This window comes from Phalacrocorax carbo, chromosome 16 (assembly GCF_963921805.1).
Source record: "Phalacrocorax carbo chromosome 16, bPhaCar2.1, whole genome shotgun sequence".
NCBI lineage: Eukaryota > Metazoa > Chordata > Aves > Suliformes > Phalacrocoracidae > Phalacrocorax > Phalacrocorax carbo.
This window is the reverse complement of record NC_087528.1, coordinates 6,700,179-6,728,153: the sequence shown is the minus strand read 5'-3', so window position 1 is coordinate 6,728,153 and position 27,975 is coordinate 6,700,179. Positions and strand designations below refer to the sequence as shown.

General features: G+C 40.7%; 1 protein-coding gene across 1 annotated transcript; it reads right to left on the bottom strand.

Annotated features, from left to right (window-relative positions):
* Positions 1-250: 250 nt before the first annotated feature.
* On the bottom strand, positions 251-26,269 carry GNA13 (G protein subunit alpha 13). The gene is made up of 4 exons (XM_064467500.1): positions 25,907-26,269; positions 23,692-23,918; positions 6,623-6,673; positions 251-2,064 (listed from the first exon to the last, which is right to left on the bottom strand). Exons 1-4 carry the CDS (start codon positions 26,187-26,189, stop codon positions 1,492-1,494), a joined length of 1,134 nt encoding a protein of 377 aa, XP_064323570.1. The 5' UTR covers positions 26,190-26,269; the 3' UTR covers positions 251-1,491.
* Between the last annotated feature and the right edge of the window lie 1,706 nt (positions 26,270-27,975).

Here is a 27,975-nt window from a genome sequence, read left to right as displayed (position 1 = left end):
ATGCTAATAAAAATTCATTTAATAAAGTATTGGCCAGTATCACAATCCACAGGAATTGGCCCGTTCCATGGGGGAAAAATGGCAAGCTGAACTGCCTACATGACACTACAGTCCAGGGGAAACTTGGTAGCTGTACTACCTTTTAAAACACAAGCTTACTCTCATATACGTCATGGTATATGAGGATTTCTGGGCAACAAGTATTTTTTTTATTATTTTGTTTAATCACATGGCAACGGTAACACCCCCCCCCCCAGAAATAAATAAATAAGTGAAAATGCAATGGAACTTTTTGTAAAATATTCTTAGTCACAAGCAGCACTCTGGAGTACGCTGTGCAACATATTTGGCTCAAGTACACTTAGGATTGTTAGGCCCAATTGGAAAGTCTCAGAAAGGACCTCATCAGCTGAAGCACGTTCTGCTGTGACATGTCTTTTTTCAGAAGAAAACATTCATCTTCACGGTGTCAGCTATAAAAGGCCTCTGCTGGGAACACACATGCTCACATAAGGCCACTGAAAATACTGTAGGAGGACAGAACGCAAGGAGGCACTTAGGTTTGCAAGTACTCCTATCCATCACCAAATGCTTATTGATTACGATGAGGCACACTGTAAGAAGTCATGAAAAAATAAAAATAAACCAGTGCTATATTAAAGCGCTTCAAGAACAGGTAAGGTACCTACATGTAACATCTGGTTAGTGAAGATAAGAAATACAAGTTGCACTGGCTCCCCCTTCCCACATCAGAATTTCAAGAGGACAGTATCATAGTGCTCTGTGCTTTGCCATGGCTCCAAGACTTACGTACAATGCAATCGAGTGAAACCGTGTACTGTGCCATTCACTAATTCCTCGTCACTAGACTTCTGCCTGCATTAATACTTCCTGCCAGGTACATCTGAAGCTCCCAATCTGAGTATTTTTAAAGCATGTCCTAGCCAAACCCCACGCAAAGTTTTATACTTAAACAGGAAGTATATTACACCCAGGAATCCTAGCTTCAAACAGATGATTCCAGCAAGGGATTTATGGGGTTTCCAATCAACAAAAGACCTGAGAAATCATAAGTCAGCTATGGTATCACAGTCTTCATAATGAAGTTAGATGCAAAAATTTTCTCCCCCCCTTAAATTACTGCCACAGTCTAACAATTGCAACCGTTTCACTGGAGTTTGGACTTGGAATTCTGAAGGTAGAATGAATTTTCTAGAATATACAGGTTCTTAAAAGGTCAAATTTATCACTTTACAGGTAACTTAGACATAGTTCTGCTATAAAATTACAGCTTGACTCAACCTGAAGCTACACTGGAAGAGGTTAAGCCTGAATTTCTGCAGAAATTGGCAATAATGTGTTCAGCAGCAGTTCTCAGCCACATACCAAGAAGTCTGACAGTATCTGGATTTCCCTACTCTTGCTGTAAACTCCTTGTAAAAAAAAAAACAACACACAAAAGTTGCTCAAATAAAAATGTCTTTTTGCACATCACTGTAACATAAGCTGCTTGAGGTTGTCGTGAAGGATGGTATCCTTGACATCACGGAAAACTAGCCGGATGTTTTCTGTATTAATAGCAGTGGTGAAGTGGTGGTAGAGGGGCTTCTGCTGCTGGTCCCGGCGTTTAGTACGAAAACAATCCACCAGGAATTTTTGGACATCTGTTAAGCAGTGGGGATCCCCTTCAAACTCTGGAAAATAGTCTTTGATGCTCACTTTTTGTACTTTTTCCTCAAGCAAGTCCGTCTTATTTAAGAAGAGAATGATTGAGACATTGCTGAAAACCCGATTATTGACTATTGTTTCAAAAATGTTCAGGGATTCCTTAAGGCGATTTGTTTGCCGATCCTCCATAAGCACTTGGTCAAATTCACTCGAGGAAACAAGGAAGAGTATCGATGTGACACTGTCGAAGCATTCAAACCAACGTTTCCGTTCTGATCTTTGGCCACCTACATCAACCATTTTGAAAGGAACATTTTTTATTTCAAAGTCGTACTCATGAATCCCTTTTGTGGGTTTTCGTGCTAGCAGTATATCTTGCTGTGAGGGAAGATAATCCTAAAAAAAAATAAAACAAAAAAGGAGAGTTTGTCAATTAGGATACGTATCACAGGCATGGTAATCACCACTGACTTGTAATCGAGAGAGAAGCTCGCAGAGGAACGGCTCGATGTTTTCAATAAATATACACAGGTTTGTGTATTTATATTCTAACGCTGAAGCATTATGGAAAAATCTGAAGTCCAAAGTAGAAAACACACGCAATACTAAATCAAAACATGTACCCCAAAGAACTGAAACTTTCCATTTGCCACATGACAAGGATCCATAAACAACCTGAGAGGTATACCATCAGTTCCTCACGCCAGTTTCCCTCATTCTGGATGACATTATGCTTCATCCATTCTCTTCCCACAAAGCTGGGGAACATGCTGGCTGCCAACACTGCCATACAGCAAATGGAGTGTAAAACAGGTTTCTTAAATCAGCAACACAGCAGTATCCCGTTCTAGCAGTGGGCACTCAGTTCCTCCCATGTTCTTGTGCATGCTGCACGGCTGCTTCCAGAAAAACAGCTGCTCCACTAAGTAATTTTTAAGGCAATCAATTATGCCAGAAAAGCAAAACCTAAGCAACTTACTGTGTTTGTGCCGTGATCTTTTGCATCCAGCTGCATCGGTCCAAAAAGTCAATTCTATTATCTGTGTGGCACACTTGTGGGCTCACACAGCCCAGTTTTGTTCAAAACATACTGTGCAGTTAGTAGAATAGAAGAAACAGGCAGCTGAGGACAGCAACCCTGCCCCAGTAGTACAGCCTAGGAAAGCACCTGAGACAGCTGTACCCTGAAGTTCTCCAGCCTGCCTTTTCCCCTAGAATTAAATAGGTAGGATAAGTGGTTGTTTGGGTTTGTTTTTTTTTTACTATTTGACTGTTACATGAACAGTCATCATCAACGGATGCAGATGCTAACAGGAAGAATTCTTATGTTCATGCTTTCGACAGCCTGAAATTCAAGACTCATATTGGCGATTTCGTCATTCTTAGAATTACACTCTTGCATACGGTCCAAGTCTTTCTGCTATTTAAAAATCAGATCAACAGACAGCTGTCTGCACTGAAGTTTAAAGGGTTGTTGTTCATTTGTTATGGAAACTCTTATATTTTTCCAGCGTTTCTCACAACTTCAGAGAGAGTGATTTAGGTTTCAGAGCTGGAATTTTAGTCTCCTCTTAATGAATAATCTACAATGTTCCCTTGACACTGCCAGTTACCAGACTTGGAGCTTTTATAGAGATATGCAAGACCATGGTCCAGAAAGTCTGATTCAACTAACAAGCTGGTGCGAGGTGCACAAACACACAACTACATGGCAATTCAAATACTGGTATTCCAAGTTTAAGGCAGCTGGGCAAGTTTGATCCACAGCCTTTAAGGAAGCAATTTTTAAAATCATGAAGTGAGCGCTATGCTCCAAAAACTCAAGGATCACTCTGCTTTACTATGTGAGCTCAAAAGTGAAACTAGCTAGAGAGAGACCGTTTTGTTTGAACTCCCAGGTTTCTTTATTTGAGCTGCCAATGACTAAGGCACTGATTTTTATCATGGCACAAATTACAAAGCAGCCCTCTGAAGCACAAGCTCCCCACCCTGCACTTTTTGCTGAAGTACTGTTACACATCCAAAACCTGCACCACCTAAATCTGCAGGAGAGCTGAACTGCTGAAGCAGTACTATATTCCCTCCAAACTGAGCAAGACATGTGCTGCCACCCCCTTGTCCGATTAAAAGAAGCAACTTTAAAGGGTAGTAAGATTTTTCTCTTTATTTCTTGCATTGATCTTGGGCCTTTTCTACCAAAAATTGTTAGAGCAGGAGAACAGTCAGAGGAACAGAGCAACAACTGTATCAAATGTCACTGGGCACACAGGAAGGGATTTTGAGTAAAGCTGTTAACATTTAGGCAAGAGAACATCACAGGTTCAACACTTATTCCATCTTTCAGACAGGAACGTATAATCTTTTGTTATTCAGGAAGTTAGTGTCAAGTTCTCAGAACAAAACCAGAAAGCCTTAGGAAAGCTTCCACACTTGCAACCACAAATACAATCCTTTCAGGTGCTTTCAAGTTCTATGTGCACAGAAGACCTACCATGTTTTATACCAGATAATGGCTACCCTGATGCAACACACTGCAAGTGAGTGCACCGGAATTCAAGTGCTTGGTATACAGCCATCATTTGGCTACAGGAAAATAAATACAACTCCTCCTAAGAAATCTCCCACTATTTTAGTTATCTTTTTGAAGGATGATTATGTTTTTTCTTTTTGCCCCGATCCTTGGGATACTAGCAGCTTTCCGCTGTAGCAATTCTGAACTAGCTCCTTTCCCACTGTTGATCCCATTTTCCATATCTGAAGACTGCAGCATTAGATGAATATTTTCCTTGGATGGCACTATTATCTTGGAAATCCTTTCAATGTTTCATGGTTGTCAATCAGTACTTTTCCTGCAAGCATCCCAAGCACACTCTTCTTTCCTACACTTGACCCAATCTTCCATGTGGGCTGTTTTCTTTCTCACCTTCTTCCATTTTGGGGTGGGGTTGTGGGGGTTTGTTTTGTTTTGTTGTTGTTGGGGTTTTTTTTTGTTCTGGTTGCTTGTTCTTTTTTGTTTGGTGTTTTTTTTTTGGGGTGGGGGTGGGGGGTGGTGGTGTTAGGGGCAGCAGGGGTATGCTAGCTTTTTATTATTTTCTGTGCAGCTCTTCCCAAGGATACATATTGTCTCTGAACGTATGCTTTCTTCCTGAATTATCTCCTTCTTCAAATTCACTACAGTCTGCTTTCTTCTAACAGACTACTTCTGGTTATCAGGTAGCTTTTTTGGCTACCATGTCACTGTTTGCCTAGTTAAAATTAGAATTTAAGGCATGAATAAGATCCAATCACAACATGGAAAGCTATGAGATATTTTGAATACATACAGTCAGCACTGGCAGTTGAAATAACAACACACAGTTGCAAGGAACCCAACTGATCCCATGTGCCTATGCCAGCCAGCCACTCTTGTTTTGCTGATCTGATTAAATTTGAACATGAAGTTCTTTTCCCTACACGCTGTTATCATGAGCTCCCTTTTGGCAAGAAGCACATGAATCGCAGGTCTATCTGTTTAAGCAATTTAGTTGCAGGCCAGCCCAGTTGTATCAGATAAGAATAGTAAAATACTTAAATTAATACAGTTTGGGGAAATAATCATTAGACAAATCTTGCATATAGATAAGAATAAACCAGAAGAACCCATCAAATCTTTTGCTTAGTAACAAGACTTAGCTAGCACTTTTTCCACAAAGACCTAATAGACAACAGCCCATATTCTATGACACTAGGTCTTTCACAGAGTTCCTCTGTATCTCAACACCTTTTGGTCTAACTTTAAACCAGAAAAGCTGTAATTCAGAGCTCAGTGTTCCCACAGAAACATCAGACCTACAGTAAGTGTGTGTGTATATAAAAATATTAAAAAACCTAGTGACTTCAAGTTTCATGCTTTAATCAAAGAATGGACCACAGCTTCTAAATAAAGAACTTTGAAAAGAAGCTGCAAAAATCTTTACCCAAATGTGCACAAATATATATGTGTGTGTGTGTAACCTTTGAAACTAAAGCAGCATTGGATTCAAACACTATGAGAAAGCCACCAGTAGCAGAAAGTTTAGCAGTTCATTAAAGTGAGTGCAGTTCTCATATTGCCTTCTAAATCAAGACCAAATAAGAAATTCAGAGAGTGAGTGCTGGAGTTCTCAAGCAAGATATCCAGGAAGTGTATGCATTCTGCAAGATGACCACCAGTGCTCTAGTTAGAAAAATGACAGTTCAAAGCAGAAAAATAGTCTGGCTTAAAATTAAATTTTTATCTGTTAAAGAGAAAAAGAAACATGAAATTAAGCATGATGTAACAGGATTCAATTGAAGTGGTTTGGATTCCTTCATCATTTGCTAGCCATCAGCTGGAAATGACCATGGAGAAACTGCCTCCCCATGGAGTTCAACCTAGCATCCTATTTTAAAGGCAGTTTTTCCACATGCCATTTCTGCAATACAGGACTAATGAGTATCGGCACACAGCTTCATTATTCAAGCAGTAACCAACATTTCTATCAAAGTAGTCTACAGAAATTTCAGCTTTTGCCCCAGAGAAAACATGTTTTATTCTGTACCAAGTTTGCTTATTTTAAAGTAGATACTACAGAAAGGTACAAATGACCTGTGCACTGATTTAACTTAGTGATCCTAACTAGATATGTAAAAACAAAAGCAGTAATTTTTTGGGTATCAATTAGTGTCGAAGTACTACTTTAAAAGTCTTCCAACTCAACATGCATTTGTAACTTGTTTTTTGTTCAATTTCTACAGAAGTTTTATTTCCAGAAAGTCTCTTGGCCCTTACATTGCCCTGTGTGTTTGACATGTCAGTGATAAACTGCTGAGATAATGGGACAGTCAAAGGTAACTAAAGATAGTCATTTGAGTAGCCATTAATCCCATTTCATCTGTTTAAAACCCAGAGATCAGAGACTAGTTAAAACTCAAGACTGAAAAAAACCCAACTTACTTGTTCTCCAAGTTTATCCAAGTTGTCCAAGAAATACTTTACAGATTCCCCCTAAAAACAAAGCAAACAGTTATATTTAAATAAAGTGGCACACTTGATCCCAATAGATTACATTCTAAAATCCAGTTAATTTACCAAAGTCTAGATTTAAGTGTTGTAAGCTTTAATCACTACCATTCTTTTAAGCAGCTATTGTAAGAACACAACTGACATTGTATTTTAGCCCATTTAATATTTAAGCTTAAAAGCATAGGTAGGCACATTAATAATAGTTAAATTCTTTCCAAATTTAGAATTGCTAAATAAATCCTACAGTGTTATCCACAGGGAGTATCAACGAAGCAACCACACTTTCATTATGAAAAGAAACATTCAATTCTTTTAACCCTTTGAAGTGTCTGCACATCCGGGATTCAGGTACAGGGATTAATCACTGGAGATAATTTATAACTGCATTGCCATGCAATCCCATTCATAGAGGTACCTTCCCTGAGTGCAGCAAATGACTAGCAGAGGAGAGCATGAGAAAGCACAACAGATGAAGCATTTTACTGAACTTTCCTATCAGAGACCAAGTTGGACAAGAACTCCTTACTTTGGGAGTAACGAACAGAGCTCCATGCTGCCATAGAGCATCACATCTACTACGCAGGCAATCTTCTGGATTCAAGCCATCATCGTCCTTGCAAACAGTAACTGCAGCATTTAATCCCTCCAGTAATGTGGAACTAAAGATATTTTTTATTGTAAGCCTGAACTACAGTCAACTCTCCAGAAATCCAGCTGGGATAAAAGAACTTTTACAAGGATGCTGCTGAACCCGAGTTCACTTGCAATAGGTAACATACTGATTAAATTTATTGCAACGGGAAGTAGCACCTTTTAAAGATTCTCAGCATCATCACAGAAGCAGAAACATCCTTCCTTTCGAAAGCTCTTGATTACTAAGCTGTAACTTATTTACTTTATAGTAAATACAGAAAAGAAACCATCTGTGCTTTCACTCTGCTGGTGGAAGAGCAAGAATTCTAACTGAATTTTCTTGATGAGAAATTCAAGAAGCATCCAAGGCTGGGGTGACTATGTCTAAGCCAGACAAGTGAATTAGAACAGGAGTTACACCCTGATAATGACTTCCCCTCACTTAATTTGAACTCTGCAAACTTATCTAGGAAGACTATCAAACCTCAGTATTAAACTGTGCCATCTAAGCAGCAGTAAAGTAGGATAGGGTAAATAACAGTCCAAAAAAGGGTTCTGGCAGACACATAAGCCAGGTACCTTTGCAAGTTTTCTAGGTACTAAAGTAAGTTACATAATACAAGTAGACACCACACCTTTAAGCGTGCAATTTGAACTTCAACTTTTAATTAGGCAAGACTGGGACTCTGGTTGAAACATGCCTTGTGCTCGACATACCTGCAGGGAAAGAGTCCAACACAGTTTTTCTACCTTATTTTACCTTCTATTTGGCTTAACATTACCGATTTTCTCGGGTGACAAGCTGCAGCAGTAACACTAACCATTTTAAAGCCTGGCGGCACACAGCAAGCAACTGATTGCTATGATGGCAGTATTTTACATCTACATCTTTTTCAGCACTTCAGAAATCTATTCTAGCCTCAATCCTGTAAGGAAAGTGTATGGGGAAAAGCATTCCTATTTCACAGAAAATAAAAACACACAACTGTGATGCACTAATCCATCCAGCTTCCCAAGCAGAAGATCAGAATTCAGGCCTTCCAGGTACAAAAACCACTGTCTGTAGCTGGATGTTAAGACAAAATAAAGTTTAAGGTCAGACTTTATTTCTTTTTTAGGTCCTAGTAGGAGCTGGCAACCCTCCTTCCCCCACAGGACTATGTACAAATCAGCCAGATTTCAGACTCATTAAGTGGAGATATTTATTCTAGAATACCTCAGAGGCTGTATGTACGTGTGTGCGTGTGCATGCACACGTATGTTTTAACCTTAGACAGCTCTTTTTTGTGCTACTTACAGCAATGCCTACTCCCTAAAGAAGCATTAAGTCTGCAGTACTGGAATGCATGAGTTACCACCTCTCCTTTAAGTCCCAGGGCTTACTGCTACTGCAATGGATTGAGCAGTTGGAGCAAACAAGTAAGCCACAGCCTGTAAAGGTCACAAAACACCCCCAGAAGCAGCTTCCCAAAAGAGGGGATTTCCTGAAAACACAAATGCAAAATATCTCAGCCTGCAGCAACAGCAATGCTCTAGAGCCACATATCCAACAGTAAAGTAACTGCCAGGAAGCACACCAAGAAGACTGCTTAGTTGTCTAGGCCGTCACGTATCAAAGTCAATGGCAGACAAATATTAAGGTGGCCATTCTGAAACTGAAAAGATTAAACTATAAAGGCAATCAGTTACAAGCATAATACCATTAATAAAGTAGTGACATACCAGTTGCCCTCCTCCACATCTTCGGCTCAGTCACTGCGTTCTTCCCTCATGAAAATCTATTCAGACAACTAATACGACACACCAAGCAACAGCAATCAACATGACTCAACTGAGGATAAAAGTTGTTCAGTCATTGGCTTTTATCAATTTGAATAGCATCAGGAACATACAACAGCTTCAAATTTGTCATCTGCTCTTCCATCACATTCCAGACACCCTTCCATATCATACGGCTACAAGCCTTGACTAGTGGTAATATTCTGACCTGGACATCTTTGTATTAGCAGACTAAGCCCTGCTAACTACAGATACTCTTGAACAGCAAATTACCACAACTAACAGATCGTTATCAGGATGCACTACTGTAAAACTGAAGAGTTTGGACCCGTTCTAAACAAGTTTCAAAAAGGTGCCATTACAAAGCAACCAAACAAGACTTCCTATCTTTTTCCAAAGGGGTGAACCTATGTATTTTATGCAATAACAAAGAGAAAACCACTGAAAAACCTACCACACAACAACCAAGGAAAGCCTTAACGCTATCAATTTTTAAAAGCGAGTAAGAAAATGATCTATTCACAACCCTGTACGACCACCCTGCTTCAAAGGCAGCTTCTGTGCCAGGCTTTTTCTTGATATTAGATACAGAACTAGATCTCACTCCGTAAATCAGTGACAGTGGCTGTATTTACATGGCTGTATTCAACAGACAGTTGTTGCATTCTAAAATTTCCCTTCAGACAAACTGTAAACTCTCTGGTTTACCCTAGATGACTAGAAAAAAGAAACTGGGTTTCCCCACTCTGCCCCACTAACTCCAGTGTGGCTCACCTCACCCAGCCCGTCACGTGGCTGTTGCAGCCGTCAATCTCCTGCAGTCACGCCACAAAGGAGCCACACCAATGACAAAGCCAACAGGAGACTGAAAAACTGTGGGATCTACCCTCATTAGAAAAGTTTATAGTTCTCCAATATGTTCTGATTTAAAGATCTAGTTAAAAAAGTATAGTCATGCAAAGACCTTAAATTAGCCACAAGTAAACTTTTGGGTTTGGTTTTGTTTGTGGTGTTTTGTTTTGTTTTGTTTTGTTTTGTTTTTTTTTAAATGCAGGTAAACCCTCTAAAGCCCTTTTTGCAGTAGAGCAGTTCTGAACTGCAGACTTCTGAAGTGTGGCTGAAGGTTACCGATGTTATGCTGCAGGAACCATACTGCTGGGCCTTGCTCATCTGCTGCCCACTTCCTTCTACTTAACTTAAAGCACAGGCCCAAAGATGCCAATAGAAGTGACAAAGCCAAACACACGCTTGAGCGCATTTCTCATATGCAGGCTGACATACTGCAATGAAGCAAACTTCTTGAACACACCCCAGTACAACAGAATTAATGGCCTACACATTAGCTTCAAAATCTTCCACTGTCAGGTGACTACACTTTTGCTCTCTCAATACAGTATTGAAATAAATAATACCAGAATACCATGTTTTAAGCAATCACTTTGCCTGTAGAAGATGGCCTTTTTTTGTTCAGATGGAGTATACACATCTCAGCTGCAACCCTTCAATCTCCTGATTCAGAAATGCATGTAAACCACAGGAAGTTGCCTGTTAAATAACTTTATTCATAACTGTCATGTATTCATTTTCAGAAAGGTTTGATTCAAAACAGCTTGTGTGCCTCCTGGAGCCTTGTGATCCTTCCTGAAGAAAGCCAAGGCAAGTCATTTCATCATGAACATACAAGTGATTTACAAGAAATTACAACTAAATCATATTCTTATCAAGGCAACAGCTTCCCTTACAACACTGCATTTATTTTAACTAGTCTTACTTGTGCCTGTACAATGAATCATCTCAAGTTTTATGTAATGCACTCTTTCTACAAAGACAGGATTACAGCACATATTGGTCATTTACCTATAAGCCCATAATGCATTGTTGCTCCTTGTGTGGTCTTCTGAAGTGAACCAGATTAGTTATCTTTCATAAACAAAACATGGCACAGAAAAGATTACTGTCTAAAATGTTGCTACTTAGTGCCTAAAGCAAAGTAACCACAAAAATATTTTTGGGGAGGAAAAAGAAAAAAAAAGACTACAAGAAATATGCAACAGATGAACACATCTTTTAAACCCAGGAAGTGGCACCAATTTATTTGGTTTCCATGAAAACAATGTCAGCAAGCTAAATATGATTTGTTGAAACCTTAGTATAGCCAAACGGCTTTTTAGCTCTTCTAGGGGAACACAGACGCTACATTTTTTCCAACAGCAATCACTTAAAAAAAAGGAGAGAGAGAGAAAAAAAGCATCAAATACAGATTTAGTCATCATAAGGTTTAAAGAAAGAAATGTACAATTTATCAAAACCATCTACATTTGGCTGCAAGTTCCGTGGAACATACTGAACTGACAAGAATTATTAAGTATCTGAAGGAACAAATCCAATATTTAAAGAAAATAGGAGATATAACTTAGTAACTCTAGATTAGAATTACAGGAACCTCTGAACATTTTCTCCTCTGACCTTACTTGAATTTCTGGGAAAAGAGAAACAAAGATTTCCTATTTTATTTAATAACAGACCCACAAAACCACAAAACAAACAAACAAACAAGAACAGCAGCAAAAAAAAAAGCTTTTTTTAAAAGCCTAGTTTAGAATAACAGGTAACTACAAAACTGCAATGTTTTTAGGCTGGCATATACATGCCTAAATTGACACACAAACCAAACCATCCATAACATGGGAAAAGCAGCTTGAAGGAAGAAAGATGATGGAGGAATAATCATAGCCTTAAAATTCCACATCTTACAACACCCTAGTAATCCTTATAGCATACACTTCATCATGTATATTTTTTTTCCTGTTAGAGGCTTAATCCAGATAAATCCATATCTGAGGATTTTGGCAAGAATCCAGAGAGAAGAGTCTAACCTTTATTTTCTTGACACCCCACCCCAAGCTGATTCAAAAGACAACCGACTGCAAATCAATACTGCTGCTACTGACGTTTCACCAGATGTCTTCTGAAACTTCAGTAATAAGCAGAGATAATTAACGGAGAAGTGTTTTTGTCAAATCAATACAGATTTCCTAGTGGGAAGGGTACTAGAGGGCACTACAACCTCCTTCCCCTCTACCCAAAGGAAGGATGGCCATAGCATTACACAAAAGAGGCAGATGATACATGTATGCCATGAATGCACCTAGCCCTAATTATAGTATTGAGCTCAAATCCACAATTGTCTTGATTGTTAGGCCAGTAGAAGTTGCACCACGGCTTACGTTGAGACATGGAACTGGTTCGGTTTTTTACTGGCTTCAGATTTGTAGGTAAATAAAATAATCTTACTTCCTTCATGTTTTCAGGTTTCTACAAATTAATTTCTCTCACTGGTCACTCCTCCAGTGCTTTCTAAAGAGGATTCCTCTTTCAAACATGCTACACATTCATACCTATAACTTGTTTATACAAGGAACTAAATTTAAAAACTAGATACTTGTTTTATTTCATAGCAGCAATTCAGCAACTTGCTTAGTATCTCCTAAGGTGAGGGGAAACAAATTGGGAAACAACTGCCACTCCTACACTCTAACGCTTGATACAGCGCTCTCTGTTTAAGCAGCAATTTCATGAGCAGTGTTTTGGCAGTTTACAATAACCATGTATCATAACTAATTTTAAATAAGGGTGCTAAAGGTATTTAGAGGAAAGTGTCGAGGTAAGCAACAGTATATTTACTTACCAAACTGCAGTCTGGGTCAAAATATTTGATAGTGTGCCTACACAAAACACATTTCCTGGAGAGAAGTATGCATCCTTTCTCTAAGGATTAGTTAAGGCCAAAGTTATGTTAAAACCAGCATAAACTGGCACTCCCACCAAAACAAAGCAGTCCCCAAATGGGACAATGCCCACATGAGCATTACTGCAGCCATGTGCAGACCAGCCAACTGCTCCCTGTCAAACTAATCCCTCCCTCCCTAAGAAGGAAGCGCAAACTGCTTTAAAATGGCACTGCTGCCACTGGAAACTTTAATGGACCATCCTTAAAAGGGCTGAAGCATGGATACCATGTGTCAAGATGTGACATTTCAGGATCTCCTAGTTTCTTTTGCTCCAGCTCAGCCATCTGAATAGTCATTTAAATTTTATCTTTGAAAATGAGCAGATCAGATTTAAGTGCATTTGGGTTAATTGCCACTTCTTTGTAAGACTGGAGAGTTTCAGACGCAGACGACATTTCCTTATAGAGCGCAAAATAATCCTGCTCTTCACCAACACACATCACAAATGCGTCACAGGTCATCCCACCTCTGAGAGCACTATCCTATTTCCGCTTTTAAGCACTTCCTGCGTGCACCTCAAGTTGTATTTGACTTTCTTCAAAGCAATCAGAACTGCATCATGCGGCATAGAAGTGAAACCTGTCCTGCATTTGGTCACACAAGTTATCTGCCCTGAAAAAAGGAAAGGTTGAAATTCTGACTCACAGAAGTTATCTTTTGTAAAACCTTTTGGTAGCAGCTGAATCAAATTGGGTGGAGGGTGCTCAACAGCATGAAGCTACAAAAGCACCAGAAAAGGAAGGAGTCACACTAAGTTTATTTCACGACTGACATTTTTATCTCACATAATGGCATTAAAGAAAGGTGAAGGGGTTTAAGAAGGGTTTTAACCCAATAATATCCCTTTAATCTATTATCCCCTATTCACCATGTAATCCAATTAATCCATAATTCTCAAAATGTGGATAACAAATGGAGGAAGACAGAGCACGCCAACCTGAGCTCTTACACTACAACTACCCAGCAGCATCTGCAGGCTGCTGGCTACCCAGGAGCATCTGCTACGGCTGCCGTACCCACACAGTTGCGCGTGAAAGAGGGGAGGTAAGCCAAGCCACGCACAAGTCAGTCTAGAACTAAGTACTCCAAACAGGGACTCAGCATCAGCTGTTTCTCCTTCTTGCAAACTGAATTCAGTTTTGCACTACCCTTCAAAGCACCTCATACACAATTCAGACTCAGATTTACTCCAATCAGTAGAGTGTTTCCACTGTTTCAGATAAAACATGCTATCCCAATTAACCAAATGAAGACATAATCAAGCACTAAGCAGAAATCGATCCACATACTAGTATACTGCGGAGCAAACTGTTCCAGTTTTCAATGACTTTCCTAAGAGGGAAGAAATCCAATTTCATTTTTCTTAGCTAGGTATCCCTCCCTTCTCCTGAAGAAGGGATGTAATTGCCAGATTCTTAACAAAACTTGCTTAAAAAGATGAAAATTCCCTACAGCTTTTAGGCATGAAACACCATTCTATTACAGCCTACAAAACTACAATTTCTTCCACGCAAGGCACTCTGTTAGCATATTTCTAATCCGGGATGTACTCTACAAACAGCTGAGAATTTTAAGAAACTGCATAGATTTGAGTTGTATGAAGTAATATTTCATTTGTACAACTCAAGAGCAAAACCCAAAAGTCTACTGAGACTCTTTCCCACAGTTAAGAACCCTAGGAACATACAACATTTGTCCTGGTGTGTCATTTTCCTTAGGATCATCAATGCTTCCAAAAATGAAGCAAACTCAAGTTTACTGCAGCCACTTCTAGAGATCAGAGCCACATTAAGAAATGCAATAAATGGCACAGGGAACAAAACAGATGCTGAACCAGAGCATCTAATGAAGACGCTCCTGTTTGCCAGAACCCAAACAGAAATTAATCCATGAAAGCAAATTAGGATATGCTGTCCATAAGATCAGGTGCACTTTCTTTCTTCGAAGACCTTTTTACTGTCTCCCTTAGTAAGTATTTACAAGTCACACTCCTCTCCCAGAAAGTTTACTTTAGGAGAGACACTGATACTTTCCAAAAGATTTTCAAATTTCTTGATGAAACAGATCTTCCAAGTCACGGCACACATGCAGACACAGAAGTCACATGAAAACATGCACTAACCAAGACGAAGCAGCCACCTCCCAATTACTATTTACACTCTGGGAAGCATGTATATAAACTTTAGATGTTTTGCACACAAAGCAGACTGGAACCAGACTGTAAACATTTGCTCTTCTTTCAGTGCACTGACCCACTGGCTCCATGACTTCATGTGTTTGCAACTCAAACTGCATTTAATCTAACACTGAAGCAGTAGTGAGTCTGCAAATCTGCCATCCATTATTTAGAGCTTTACTTGTTTCCAAGTTGTACAAGACCAGCAAAGGCTCCCAAAAACATGACAAATATTTGGCATGTGGAAACATATCAGGACTGGAACCGACCATACTGAACTTTAAGATGCTTGAGAATCCCCTTATTACATACTCTGTAAACTAAATCACAACATTTCAAAATCAGAACCCTAAACTATGTACCAATGCATGCACTGAAGTATCACTAGAATTCAGTTTTAAAGCACATTCAGTTCCTATTTCAGCCTCATCAGAAATCTAGATGACCAAATGCTTTTTAGTTCCTTCCTCTGCCTCAATTAGCAGAATCCATTTCAGTTAATTTCTGGTATTTTGTTTGCAAACAGTGACATACTGATGTATCAGCTCTTGTTACAAGCTACCTGACAAGATTCAGTGATCATTTACTAGGTCTTGTGAAAGATCTACATGTATCATTACATAAATGTTAGTGTTTTTAAAAATTAGTAAAAGCTGTGTCTAAAGCACTCAAAGTAACAGTACAGTACACAAGACTCCCTGAACAGCAGCAAAATCCAAGAGGCTGCAAACATTTCACATCACTTGTACAATTCTGTACTAGGAATTAACTAAAAATAGAAGCACTAAAAATTAATTACTAGAGCAAGGATATAACTGTTTGCTAGTGAAAACAGTTGAAGGTCCCAATACCATCCACATGTAAAATTTTAGTAGATGAGCCCACACTGAGATTTTGGGTTTGGTTTGTTTTTTTTTTTTTTTTTGTTACACACTATTTTGTGTAGACACTGAATTACAGCTGGTATCAGTTCACTGTGTTTCCTCACCTGAAGATTCTGCATCCTCTTTAGCTGGTCACCAGTGGGTGATCAAACATCATCATAGGCCCAGTGAGAAGGGCTTCCAGGCAGTCTGCCGAGACTCCCGTCAGTTTGTTTAAAATTATTTCTCCAGCATCATTAAACAAAGGAAAAACATACAGATACTCATGTATAATTACATATTCCTGTGCTTCTCATCCATAAAAAAAAATTGGGGTCTTTTCAGTTCCTTGGTTAAGTCACTGAAAAGGAGCATGACATTCCAGTTATTTTAACTGAGGAGGCTATGAAGTACTGGGAAAACATTTAAGGCACGAATGGCCATGATGGAGAGGTGTGCAGCATGGTACAGTGAGTTAATCGTTGTAGAAGTCAGCTCACTGCCTATTATAGTCCAAAAATTTTCTTCTCTGGAGTAGCTGAGGTTGTCAGTTACTGTGGTGACAAAGAATTCAGAGTGTTTTCTATATTTAAAATTCCTCCACATTAATATTGTGTTCTATGACACATTGATTCACGTTTAAGGTATAAACAAAGGTTTCATATTCCAGAGCAATACAAGATACCTCTTGGTATCAGCTAGACTCCATCAGCACTGCCAGTGACACAGCTCGCTGTTCTGCAGAACGGCAGGCTCTGCACCTTCAACTGATTTGTGGTAAGCTTAGATACTTACAAAAAAAAAGTGCCAGTAGACACAATGCTGTGTCTACTGTGCAAGAGATTATCTTGCTTTCTATGTGAAACACTAGAACAGTTATTCTATTGCTTTTCGTATGTAGTAAATTCAGCTGCGCTTGGGGTTTCTCACATTTTCTTAAGCACCTTCCTCAGCTACCACATGAACTCAGAACATATAAATAGCATTTATCATGAACTGAAGTTTAGGTCATTAAAGACAGCCAGAACAGCCATCCAAATACAATCGGAGTGTAATACGTGCTCAGTGAGAACAGACCTAACTAGCCTCTAAGGCTGAAGTCTTCTTACGGTAAGTTCAAATGAGGGAACAGCAGCACAAATCAACGCTGCCCCTGGCATTGCACCTTAACCCTAAAGGATTCCATATTAACATATGAAAAAGATCACTCCGTATTCTTTGCCTTAGGTGCAAAATTAATTTCACCTATATAGATGGAAGATCACAGCTGCATTCATACCACATGTTTTGCCAGCATGGAGATTTGCTGACAGCCATGAATATGGGGACTTTGTAGTGTAGATTGGGCTTCATTTAGTAAGTCATTCCTAAAGGGACACAGAATGGTGTAGCCACTGCTGCATTTAAATTCTGCAAAGTAATGTAATGAGCCAGTTCTACAAGTACTAACACATAGTCTCTTGCAGGTTAATAGCCAGCAAGGAAATGGGCTCTGAATGAATGTTTGTACTGAGGTCTCATGCTACACTCTAAGCTGCAGAAGCAGCAAAAGCTCATCTAACACATTTGCACCAATTTAAAAAAATCTGCTGAAAACAGGTTCACACATTCAAGATGTGAAAGGGTGAGAAAGTCTCTTCCTCTGAAGAGTTTGTCGTCACTCACAGCACGTTCAGAAGGGCACTTATATTTCACCTTTATTTAATCAAGGCTCAGTTTCAGAAATCCAATTTTTTTGCAAAAAGTAGCTCACTTTTAGCCTTCTGCAACAAAACATTTAGGAAGCTAAGGCACACGGTTATCAACACGACATAGCTTGTTCCAAGACAGAGTATGTATAAGAACACGTTGATCTGCTCCCACACTGTATTGTGAAAGTCTGCATTTGAAAAGCAGTGGTTCCCCATAAACAGGTATCTGGTACAAGTTTGAATTAAGAATTCCATCCTCAGAGGTTGCACTGAAACCACACAGAAAATATACACTTGCACAAAGTGTAGCACACAGGCCTCCAAGAAGTTGCTAGCTAGCATTCTTGGTTGGAAGACAACTCAGCATGCTTCTGCATGGCACCTGCATGCTGGGGTAATGTCCACATCAAGATAGCTCCCACTGAAAGCCCTCTCAATCCAGAGCTGCACCTGTGCTTAAAAATAATAGTAGCAAAAAAGAAAGAGTAACATTCAGAAAAAATTATGGCAAAGATGTTCTTCAGTAAAAACAGACCAGCTTGTGCTACAGCATCCATTGGCAATACAAGAGCATCACTCTCCAAACACTTCAATATTTTACTCCTAATAAGAAAAGCCAGCAGGCAGGAAAGGAAGAACAGTGGAAAGGGAAGAAGGCAGTCCCAGAAACAGCCTTTCAAAGCACAGTAACTCACAAAGGCTGAAACAGAAGTCCTAATCCCAATTTGGAAAATTATAAAAAAGGCACTTTGTGTTAAATTAGTATAAAAATTCACCTGACTGATTCAGATCAATTAAAATATTACAGTCAATCCCCATTACCAAAACACTAGTACACACATTGAAAGGTTTCTGCCAACAAACCAAGAATAAGGAAACTCAAAAACCTCCTTACTGTTTGACTCTAGTTATAAACCTTACATGGAGCCTTATTAATACAAACCCAAAGCCAGCATTATCTTGTCATTGGGGCAGAAAAACCAGCAAATCCTCAAGGACCTTGAGTCTCTTCTGAGGATTTGGATGACTCATTTTTAAGAATAAATTTGTAAAGCGCTTTTCATAGTTATAGCAACAAGCTTTGATAAACCTTTTTCACGTAAAGGCTGAAAAATGGCAAGTAGCTCTAACCTTCCCAAGGGCTTTAAGGAGTCATGCTTACTGTACACATGCCATCCTGTCATTTCATGTTTGGCAGACCTATTGATTGGGGAAAGAGGGGAAATAGTTTATATTTCAACACAGATAAAGCAGCAGCTTTTTGGTTTTCCCCACAAAAATTTAAGCAATATTCAGTGTAACTACAACATTGTATTTAAATAAAGTAACTCTGAATTATATGATTAGGTGCCCAAATAGTCCATGCACGTGTTTGCAGAAACGCTAGGTGACCGATTCTCATATCCATAATCAAGATTCTTCTATCAGTCTGAGAAACTTTCTACCAACAGTTTCTGCACTCATGCACATCCCAATAAAGTCACCACCTACACACTTCAAACAGAAACAGAGCAGGACAACCAACCACCCAATCCCAGAGCCAAGAGGAGATCTGGGAAAGGGAGGGGGGAAAGACATCTCTACCCTCCAACTTAGGGGTGTGGGGAGGTTGCAGAGGATGAATACCGAGAGGAATATCAACACATTACAGAGGGCATAAGTTGTTGAAAGGCTTCTGAAATTCAGCGTCACAAATATGGTGTAGATGCTTTTAATAGACAGGTAAGATACTCTTTTTCCAGGTTTGATGCTTGTGACTTCACAGAGGCGCTGAAGGACTGACCTCACAACTGTTTCACCAGATGGGCAGGCATGCTTGAGAAAGAGGAAGACCTCGACATCTGCCAGCCTAGCCTGGCTTCAAACACCACTGAACTCTGCAGGGTCATTACTCTATAACCAAGCACATTTCAAGGACACGTTGCCTATGCACCTGAAGGAATGGTGAATTTTACTAATGTCTTGCAGTGGCTGTTTGAGGACTCACAATTTCCAGGAGAGCTAATTTAACGTTCTCATGTGTTCAACAGCCCCACCTGTATTCAGATACAGAACCCAGAAACACCCAACCAGAATTAAGATAAAATACAATCTTCCAGGAACTGGAGAGCTGAACACTCTCCAAAAAGACTACTCTGCAATAGAAAACACTACAGAGAAGCTGCAGCAAAACTAGCAGTAGAACTTCAAGCTGAACACGCCTTTTCCTGTCTTCTATAATCTGATCTAGCACTTGCAGACATGTCACAGAAGTAAACAGGATCCAGAGGTAAATGCACATCCTATCATCCTTAGTATATCATCTATGTCTGCAGTTCTATGCAAATGCCGACAGAATAAAGTGTCATCACTGCCCCTGCGCATTGCAGGTTCATGACATTAAAAAAACCCACACCAATATTCAGTGAAATTTGCAAGTAGGGCAAAATATCTATCTGAAGATCAGCAGTTGCTGGTAGCAAACTTCCAAACCCACCCAAAAGTTATCTTTACGAAGAACAAACCTTTAACACATTTAAAGCTTATGACGCATCTGAGTAACTCGGCTCTCATCCCACTCTTCTGTGCTCTTACTTGCTAGATACGCAGCACCAGCACTGGACATTCCCCAGCTGCCAGCACCTCAAAGCAAACCTCAGTGAGAACGGCAAACCATTACAACCATGAAACTGAACAGCTCAGAAGTATAAATATAAAAGTGAGGAAATGTCTAGTTAAATCGGTTTGCATGTTGTAGAATTAAGATAATGGGTGTGTTTATCCAAGTCATTTCAGGAGATTTTTACCAGAAATCAACCTGCAATGAGAAATCTGCAATGGTAATTAGATGTCAGAAAGCATTAGGCTGATACAGACTAACTCCATAAGTAATCCATGTTCGCCACCTGACTAGAAGCCATAGGAAAAATAAGCTCGGTAGATGAAGGAGAGGAAGCTTAGGGATGACCAGAATCCTAAGTGTAAGTTACAGAAACTGACTAAGCTGCAGGGCCAAAATAGCCTTTAGTTAACTGTGTTAGTGGAACTGTCACCTGAGTCACTTTGGTTTGTAATAGAATTCGAGGGATTATAATATTAACCACCTGCAAAGTATGGAAGTGGCATATATTCTCCTAAGCTGTAATTAGCTCTTTCCAGTTTAAAAGCACTACGCAAGCTTGAACTAATGAATTTTCATAAATACTGCTGTTAGTGGCCAGAAGGCCCCAATTTTTATACCGAGGAAAATAAATCGTATTGACTATCCCCATGACCACTGAAGTTAACGAAATGCGGAAGAACACTCCAGTGAACTAGTCATGGAAATGCTGATTTCTAATTCCATTAAAATATGACCAAGTTCTGTTTTTTCCCCTCTTATGCTGCTATAAAAAGACAACATTGTTTCTTTAGGCTCCAAGCATCATCTCTGGCATTGTAAGTGTAAGATGATGGAGGGGAAAAAAAAAAAGGCAAGAAGAGTTCAATGATCTCCCATACCTGCACATATATCTACGTTTTAACCATATACACGCAGAAACTTTAATCTTAAAGACTCTCTCTCTGTATTTCCTATCTGTCCAAGCCACAAATGGCTTCTAGAACGATACACTCTTGCTTCTTTTCCTCCAGAATTTCTATGTAAATTTTGACATTTTTCACTCCTTATCCGTCACTGCTCTGTTCCTCATTTGCTCACTTCTACCTTTGCCCCAAAGTGTCCTATTCCCATGATAAACAATACTTTCGCAGCACTCCTGCCTGTGCTCTCTTAATATGAACCATGTTTTTCAGTGATGTCAAACTTGGTCCAGTGAAAAAAGTTAAACTTACTCAGCATTCTGAAAAGAAGTATATCCAGTCAAAATCTCCTCCTCTACCACATTCAGTCCCAGCTTTTTTTTAATGACACTTTTCCCTCTCTCCTACTCATCTAATGATTGCTGACATCTCTCCTTTCATTACATTTTTTGCCACAAGCACTTGAACTGGAAGTAGAACAGTATTTTTTCTCTTATTCTCCGTTCTACTCCATTCTACAATGCTAATAATTCAGTCTTGAACCCTGACTTCAGACACAATCTCTTCCAACTTCCCCCTACTCTACCCCCTAACTCGGCTATGCCTGTCACTCCCTCCTTAATCATTTGTGTCTTCCTTCCATATTACAGCATGTATCTAAACTCTCTGAACGCTCTTTCACAAAGCCTCTCAGCAGGTACAGCAAAAATACGTACTGCTTTCAGGAGCATTCTGCCATTCTGCCGCCCACATGGAGCTCCATCACAGCTTAAGCTGGAAGCTTACTGGGGTAAAACTGAGACTTCACGCTTGGCCAGCACTGATCACACTGCTTGCACTCAATACAATGACATCATTCAGCTTTTTTTTTTTTCATGTTTATAACTTTGCATAAACATCACAGGCTGAGATTTTGAAAGGATTTAGGAAATAAAGCAATATAAGTATAAATAAAGCAGTTACCTTACTTTCGAAAATTAGTATTAGGACAGTAATCAACTATTAAGAACACTTGAAAAAATATCCTTGAGTTCTGCCTAAAACACAACACGATCCATATATATTTTTGCAGAGAACATTATACAGATTTAGGGATTTCCAAAAGAAAGCAATAGTTTTTTTCTGCCGGATTCAGAAGAACACATTCTTCAGATCCTACTCAGAGTGAAACTCTGCACATGCTTCAGTTATGGAAAGAACCTACTTCTCAGATACTCAAGACGACAGAATAGTAATAGCTCCTCTTTTCTTTGCTACTTAGCCGGAAGTCACTAAACATGCCTAATCAGAGACCAAAAAAAATTTAACGGATTTTAAAACAGATCACTCCAGCACAGCAATTATATGACTAGAAGTCACATCTGCACCAGAAAAGGGTCTTGACTCCAGTAGAGCAATTACCCTTTTATGGTCAGTTTGAAGGCGAAATGCAAGGAGCAACAGGTCTCATTAGAAACTTATTTACATAGCTCAGAACTAGGCTGGGCAGGTGATAGGCTAGTCGAGCACCTGCCCATTCTGCAATCTCTGGAAGAAATGCCATGATCATGGCAATACATACTTATAGAGTATTTACACAACCTGTTTAAGTCAGAGTATGATTACACAACCATTCATAATAGCTCAACAGGAGACATCATCGGCTATTGTTCAGATTCACACTAACACAAAGGTTATTTTTAAGACATAAAAACACAAAGCCACTTAGGTTTAAGAGACCTAAGAAGAAAAGATTTAATCTATTTTAAGGTTCTCAACGTCCATCCCCACAAAACCCAATGCCACTGGCCTTTACTCACAAGTTTATGAGCCAATTAACAGCAAATTTAACTTAAAGCCTTCGTTTCCTTTTGCAGCATTTGCATGGAAATGGTGCGAAGGGACTTCAGCTATCGCGGACAGTTAAAGCTCCAGCTCAAGAATCAAGACATGTTTCTTTTTCCTTTCCAACACCACTACTGAACTGTATATTCCATCTCAGCCCTACTATTAAATTGTATACTCCATCTGCAGCTGAGAACTTCAATGTAAAAAAAATCTCATTACATGAGTATTAACATAGACATTTAAAATTAAACAGGAAGTATACAGAGGGAATGTTTGCTAGACTGCCCAAATTGGAGTAGAGAAGGGAGTGGTTTTTAAATTCTTCTCATTAACCCATGCATATCTTTTCTTAAAAATCACATTACTATTAAGATTTCCTTTATTGCAAGCCATTTTAAAGTCGATGGCGCTAGTTAACAAAGGGTAAAAATAACCGTATGGTAAAAAACACTACACAGGTACTAGCTTTATTACAGAACATAAAAGCCCTCTATACCTCAGCTTTCTCACATATGAAATGAGGACAATTATGTCAGCAGCTCTTTATTATTCATATTTTTTAAAAAAGGTGGGTAAAGGAGCTAAATGCATCTGTTTGCAATACCACAGTGTAAGAGTCTACCATTCAAGAATGCTTAAGATCCAGAAGGAGGCCGCTTGATCAGTTGTTTTATGGAAAAGCAACACAGGAACAAGACTCAAACACTCTCAATTAAGAACACTGAAACACAAATCTTACCAGCTGGAATTCTCTGCGCCTGTCGTACGCATGCTGGATACCACTATCCGCCCAGAGAGCTCTTATGGCTGGAAGGTACTGTAGAAAAACTGCCGTCTCCACCATGCCTTGCACCACTGTGACTGACCGAGTATCAAACGCCATCATCGTATCTCCATTACTCTGGTTCGCAGGATCTCCCCAAGGGATATGAAGTTTCTCTCTGGCATCTACAAGGACTCTCACACCTTTAACAACATGAAAAAGCATAACAATTAGAGTTTCTCAGCATCTACTATTTCACTAACCTACAAATATGCTAAGATTCAAACAATGCACTTACTCTGTACAATCAAAGCTCAATAGGACTATTCACCCAGTAGGAAAGCAGAAAGCTTCTAAAAAAAAAATCTACTCAAGTGCTACATTTTCAGGTAACGTCAAAACTCAGATATTTGCTATCAGAAAAACACAGCCATGATTAACAGTATAATATCCATAGCACAAGTCTAACCTTTGAAAAAGCACTATTTTTAATTACTAAATGCCTGATCTGTGCTACCAAGCAAGCTGTCTTGCAGATATGTGTGCCTCTGATCTCCAGAGCCGATCTGCAGTCATTAAATTTACCTGGCACAAATACAAAACAAATGAAGTATGTTTAAAGGCTTATTTCAGAATATGTTAAAATATCTGACAGCTTATTTTAAGGTTTCCTAGTCTTTGTATTCCTATTAACTTGGTATCTAGTTATATCTAATTGTAGAGAGTTACCATTCCCTTTAACATTTTCAAAGATATGAAGACAATATTTACTAAAATCACAGCTGTTTCCAAGAAGTATGTTTTTACTGTTGAAGTGCAGAAGAAGCTGTATCACCTAGAGACTTTCCCACACTTTTGGTTGTTGTTTTGGTAAATATTCTATAGGAGAAACAGAGTATTATTAAGCATCTCTTATACAGGATTTAAAAACAAAACAAAAAAAACCATTGTGATCATACTGAAAAGGGAAATGCAGAAAAATGAATTCTAGTACTAAATTTACTTACAAAAAATAAAAAAGAAAAAAAATCCAGTAATAAGAAGCAACTGTAAAGGCAGAGAGAGACACAAGGAAATTAAGATGTAGTAACAAACGACTGTATAACAACATAAACTTGTTTAATGCCAAAGGATTTTTTTTCCCCCCAAGCTTCGTTCCCCTTCCATAATTTTTGTCGAAAGCAATGACTGCAGAAAAGCAGCCTCCAAGATAGATCTGCACTTGTACATGTATACTCTCTGAGAAGTAGGAAGTACCTTACTTTACTAATAAACGATAATCTGGTCAATGTCCATGCTCGTGATTTCTACTGCTTCCCTATTCAGAGTTTTTCCAGGCTTGATTCGTGAACAATTCTGTAAACCAATTCTCTTAAAGAATCACTAGACCTCGGCCCCCTTCAAGAGCAGGGCCAAGGTCTGACAACGCTTTGCTGTTTTGAGAAACTTAGTTAAGACTTTTTCCAACGGTTACACAGTCCAAACCGAAAATCTGATGAGCGATTTAGCTTAGAGAGAGAAAATAAGTAAGGATGACCAATTAAGTGAGGATGACAGCAATGAAATCAAGAGCCCAATCCTACACCATGTGTGGAGGTTTTGGCAACGCATCTATGAAAAGCGGCTCTGTGTGTGGGTTTCTGTTAACTGATGTGTCAGCCTAGTTTCCAACACGACGGCAAGGTTTATCCCACTGAAGCGAAGTCCGGGGAGCGCTTCCTCCTCAGGCGCAGGACACGTCTCATCCTCACGCACTTTCAGGTGCATCTTTTCCCCCCATCCATTTTCGCTCATTACTGCGATCGCGTTACCAGGAAATGGCAAGGCTCGGGATCTTACCGACTGAAACCGCTGCTCCCGCGGCGAGAGCCGAGGCCGCCCTCACAGCGCGGCGGGCCGCACCCGGGCCAGCGCCCGCCGCGGGGGACGCCCGGCCAGGGCACGGGTGACATCCCGCGGGCCCGCTGCGGGGCCGCTCCACGCCGGGGGGAGGAAGAGTGAGGCGCCCGAAACGAAAGCACCGACCGTGCGGGAAGAGGCAGCGACCCCACGGTCCTCCCCGGCCCCACGGACGGCCTGCCCTGAGGGCGCCACCCGCACCCCCCCGCCGCCCCCGCCCCGAGCCCCCCCGCCGGCCGCCGGCCCGCCGCCTCACGGGGCGGCCCCACCGCCGCCGCCGCCGCTCACCCACCCTTGATCACGTTGCTGTAGATGGTGGCGCGGAACTCCTCGCGGGCCGTCCGGTCCCAGTCCTGCCCGTGGATGATCCGCATCTGCTTGAGGAAGGTGGACTTGCCGCTCTCGCCCGCGCCCAGCAGCAGGATCTTGACGAGGCGCTTCACGTACGTCTTCTCGCGGTTGAGGCACTTGTCGATCTCCTTGGACTTGCGCTGCTGCTCGGCCTCGCCGCTGGTGAGCAGGCAGCCGGGGAAGCAGCCCGACAGCACGGAGCGCGACGGCAGGAAGTCCGCCATCTTAGCGAGCACTGCCAGCGAGGGGAGCGGCCGCCCGGCCCGGCCCGCACCAGCCCGCTCTCTGCCCGCGCATGCGCGCCCGCGCCCTGCCCTACCGGGTGACGCCCTCCCTCCCGCTCGGCAGTCCGCCCCGGGGGAGGGGGAGGCACGTGACCGCGGCGCGCTCCCGCCCTTGGCGGCAGCCGCGCCCACGAGCGGCTCCTGACAGGAAATGGCGGGAGGGGACAGTCGCCGCTGCCATCGCCTCCCTCACCGGCGGGGCCGCCCTCGCCGCCCTAACCGAGGCGAAGCGTGAGGGGAAAACGAGGCCCGGGCTCAGGCGGCCACCTCCGCCACGGCCCCGCCAGCCGCTGCAGGGAAGCTGACAGGCGAGCGGCCGGGGGAGGTCAGCCCACGGTCAGGGGGGCAGGATGGAGCTTGCCAGCTAAGCAGTTTTTTGTTCTCGGTACAAAAAGAAAATAGTTTCGTTAAAACGCTTTGAACAACTTGGCACGTACTTCCTCTTTGCTCCTCTGAGAAGAGTTTTCCAGTAGTGCTGGGATGTGGCACCAGTCTGAACAAACACACCGGTTCTGGGCCTCACATGGGGGCTGTACGCAGGCAGAGTGATAAAAAGCTAGTGGAACTTTTTATCTGTTACTAAGTTAAAAGAAAGACAGTATTTTCAAGTGCTTAACAGTAAATTTTTCCTAAAAGTTTGCAACCCTTCACACGAGGGGTAGAGCAAATAATAAGCAAGGACTGAAAATCCCACTCTTCATGTGACCCATCCCTGAGCACAATTGTTCTGTTCGTCATTTATGCAAAAAATTAACTTGCCATAAATTATACCAGCATAGTGCAAGGCGGTGAAACCACTGCCTACACAGAAATACCCTGACTGAAGATGCGGTTTGCAAGATGAAAGGCAAAAAGTTACAGTAACCTTTTTTATTACTTTGGTTGTTGATGCAATTTTTCAAAACTACTCGGGGAAGTCTTATGTATAATGGTCAGATCAGCAAGTCTGTGGTCTCACGCACCTGCTCACTGGCACGTTGGCCGTGTTCTGTAGGCATAAGGACAGAGATAAAGCACACAACTGAAACACAAGAACACATGCGTGTGAGGTGTAGCTCAGCTGCGAGCACCTATGTCCGTGTCATGCTTTCCTGACGTGGCTATTTATAGTGCAGAAATCACATACACGCAATTACATATGCAAAGATTACTTTAGACATTTGTCTCTCCTTACGTCTCCTTAATTTTGATATTCGCTGACTTTTTCTCTCAATGTTTTTCTGCTTTTTTCCTAACAATAATCTTAAGTTAGAAAAAGGAAGAAGTGACAGAGAAGACTGTGAGATGAGTTTACCATAAGAAAATGCCTCTTTGCCTGGAAGGATCTCCTTCAAAATTTGTGATGGGTATCAGTGTTCACACCTTGGACAGAGCATGGCCCCACATGGAGATAAATTCCACATTAATTATTCCATGTGGCCTTACAAAAAAAAAAAAAGCACTTCTCATAGGAGAGCAGGATGTGGTATAAAATTAATATAGTCTTCCAACAAGCCCATCCTGGTGGTCTTGGTACAGATGTGGAAGCCAGTCATTCCTGACCTCTAGTCTAAGTTTTAAAACTAAGTTATCTTTACTGGCTTGACAACAGGTCTTATCTCTAGAAATGCAGAGGAGTCCTGAGCTACAGTTCATCTTGGAGTTAAGTAGCTTTCAGCGAATGAAAATCCTACTAGTGTTTTTCCTTTTGTGCTTCTTGTCTGCAGGATGAAACTGGTAACAGCAC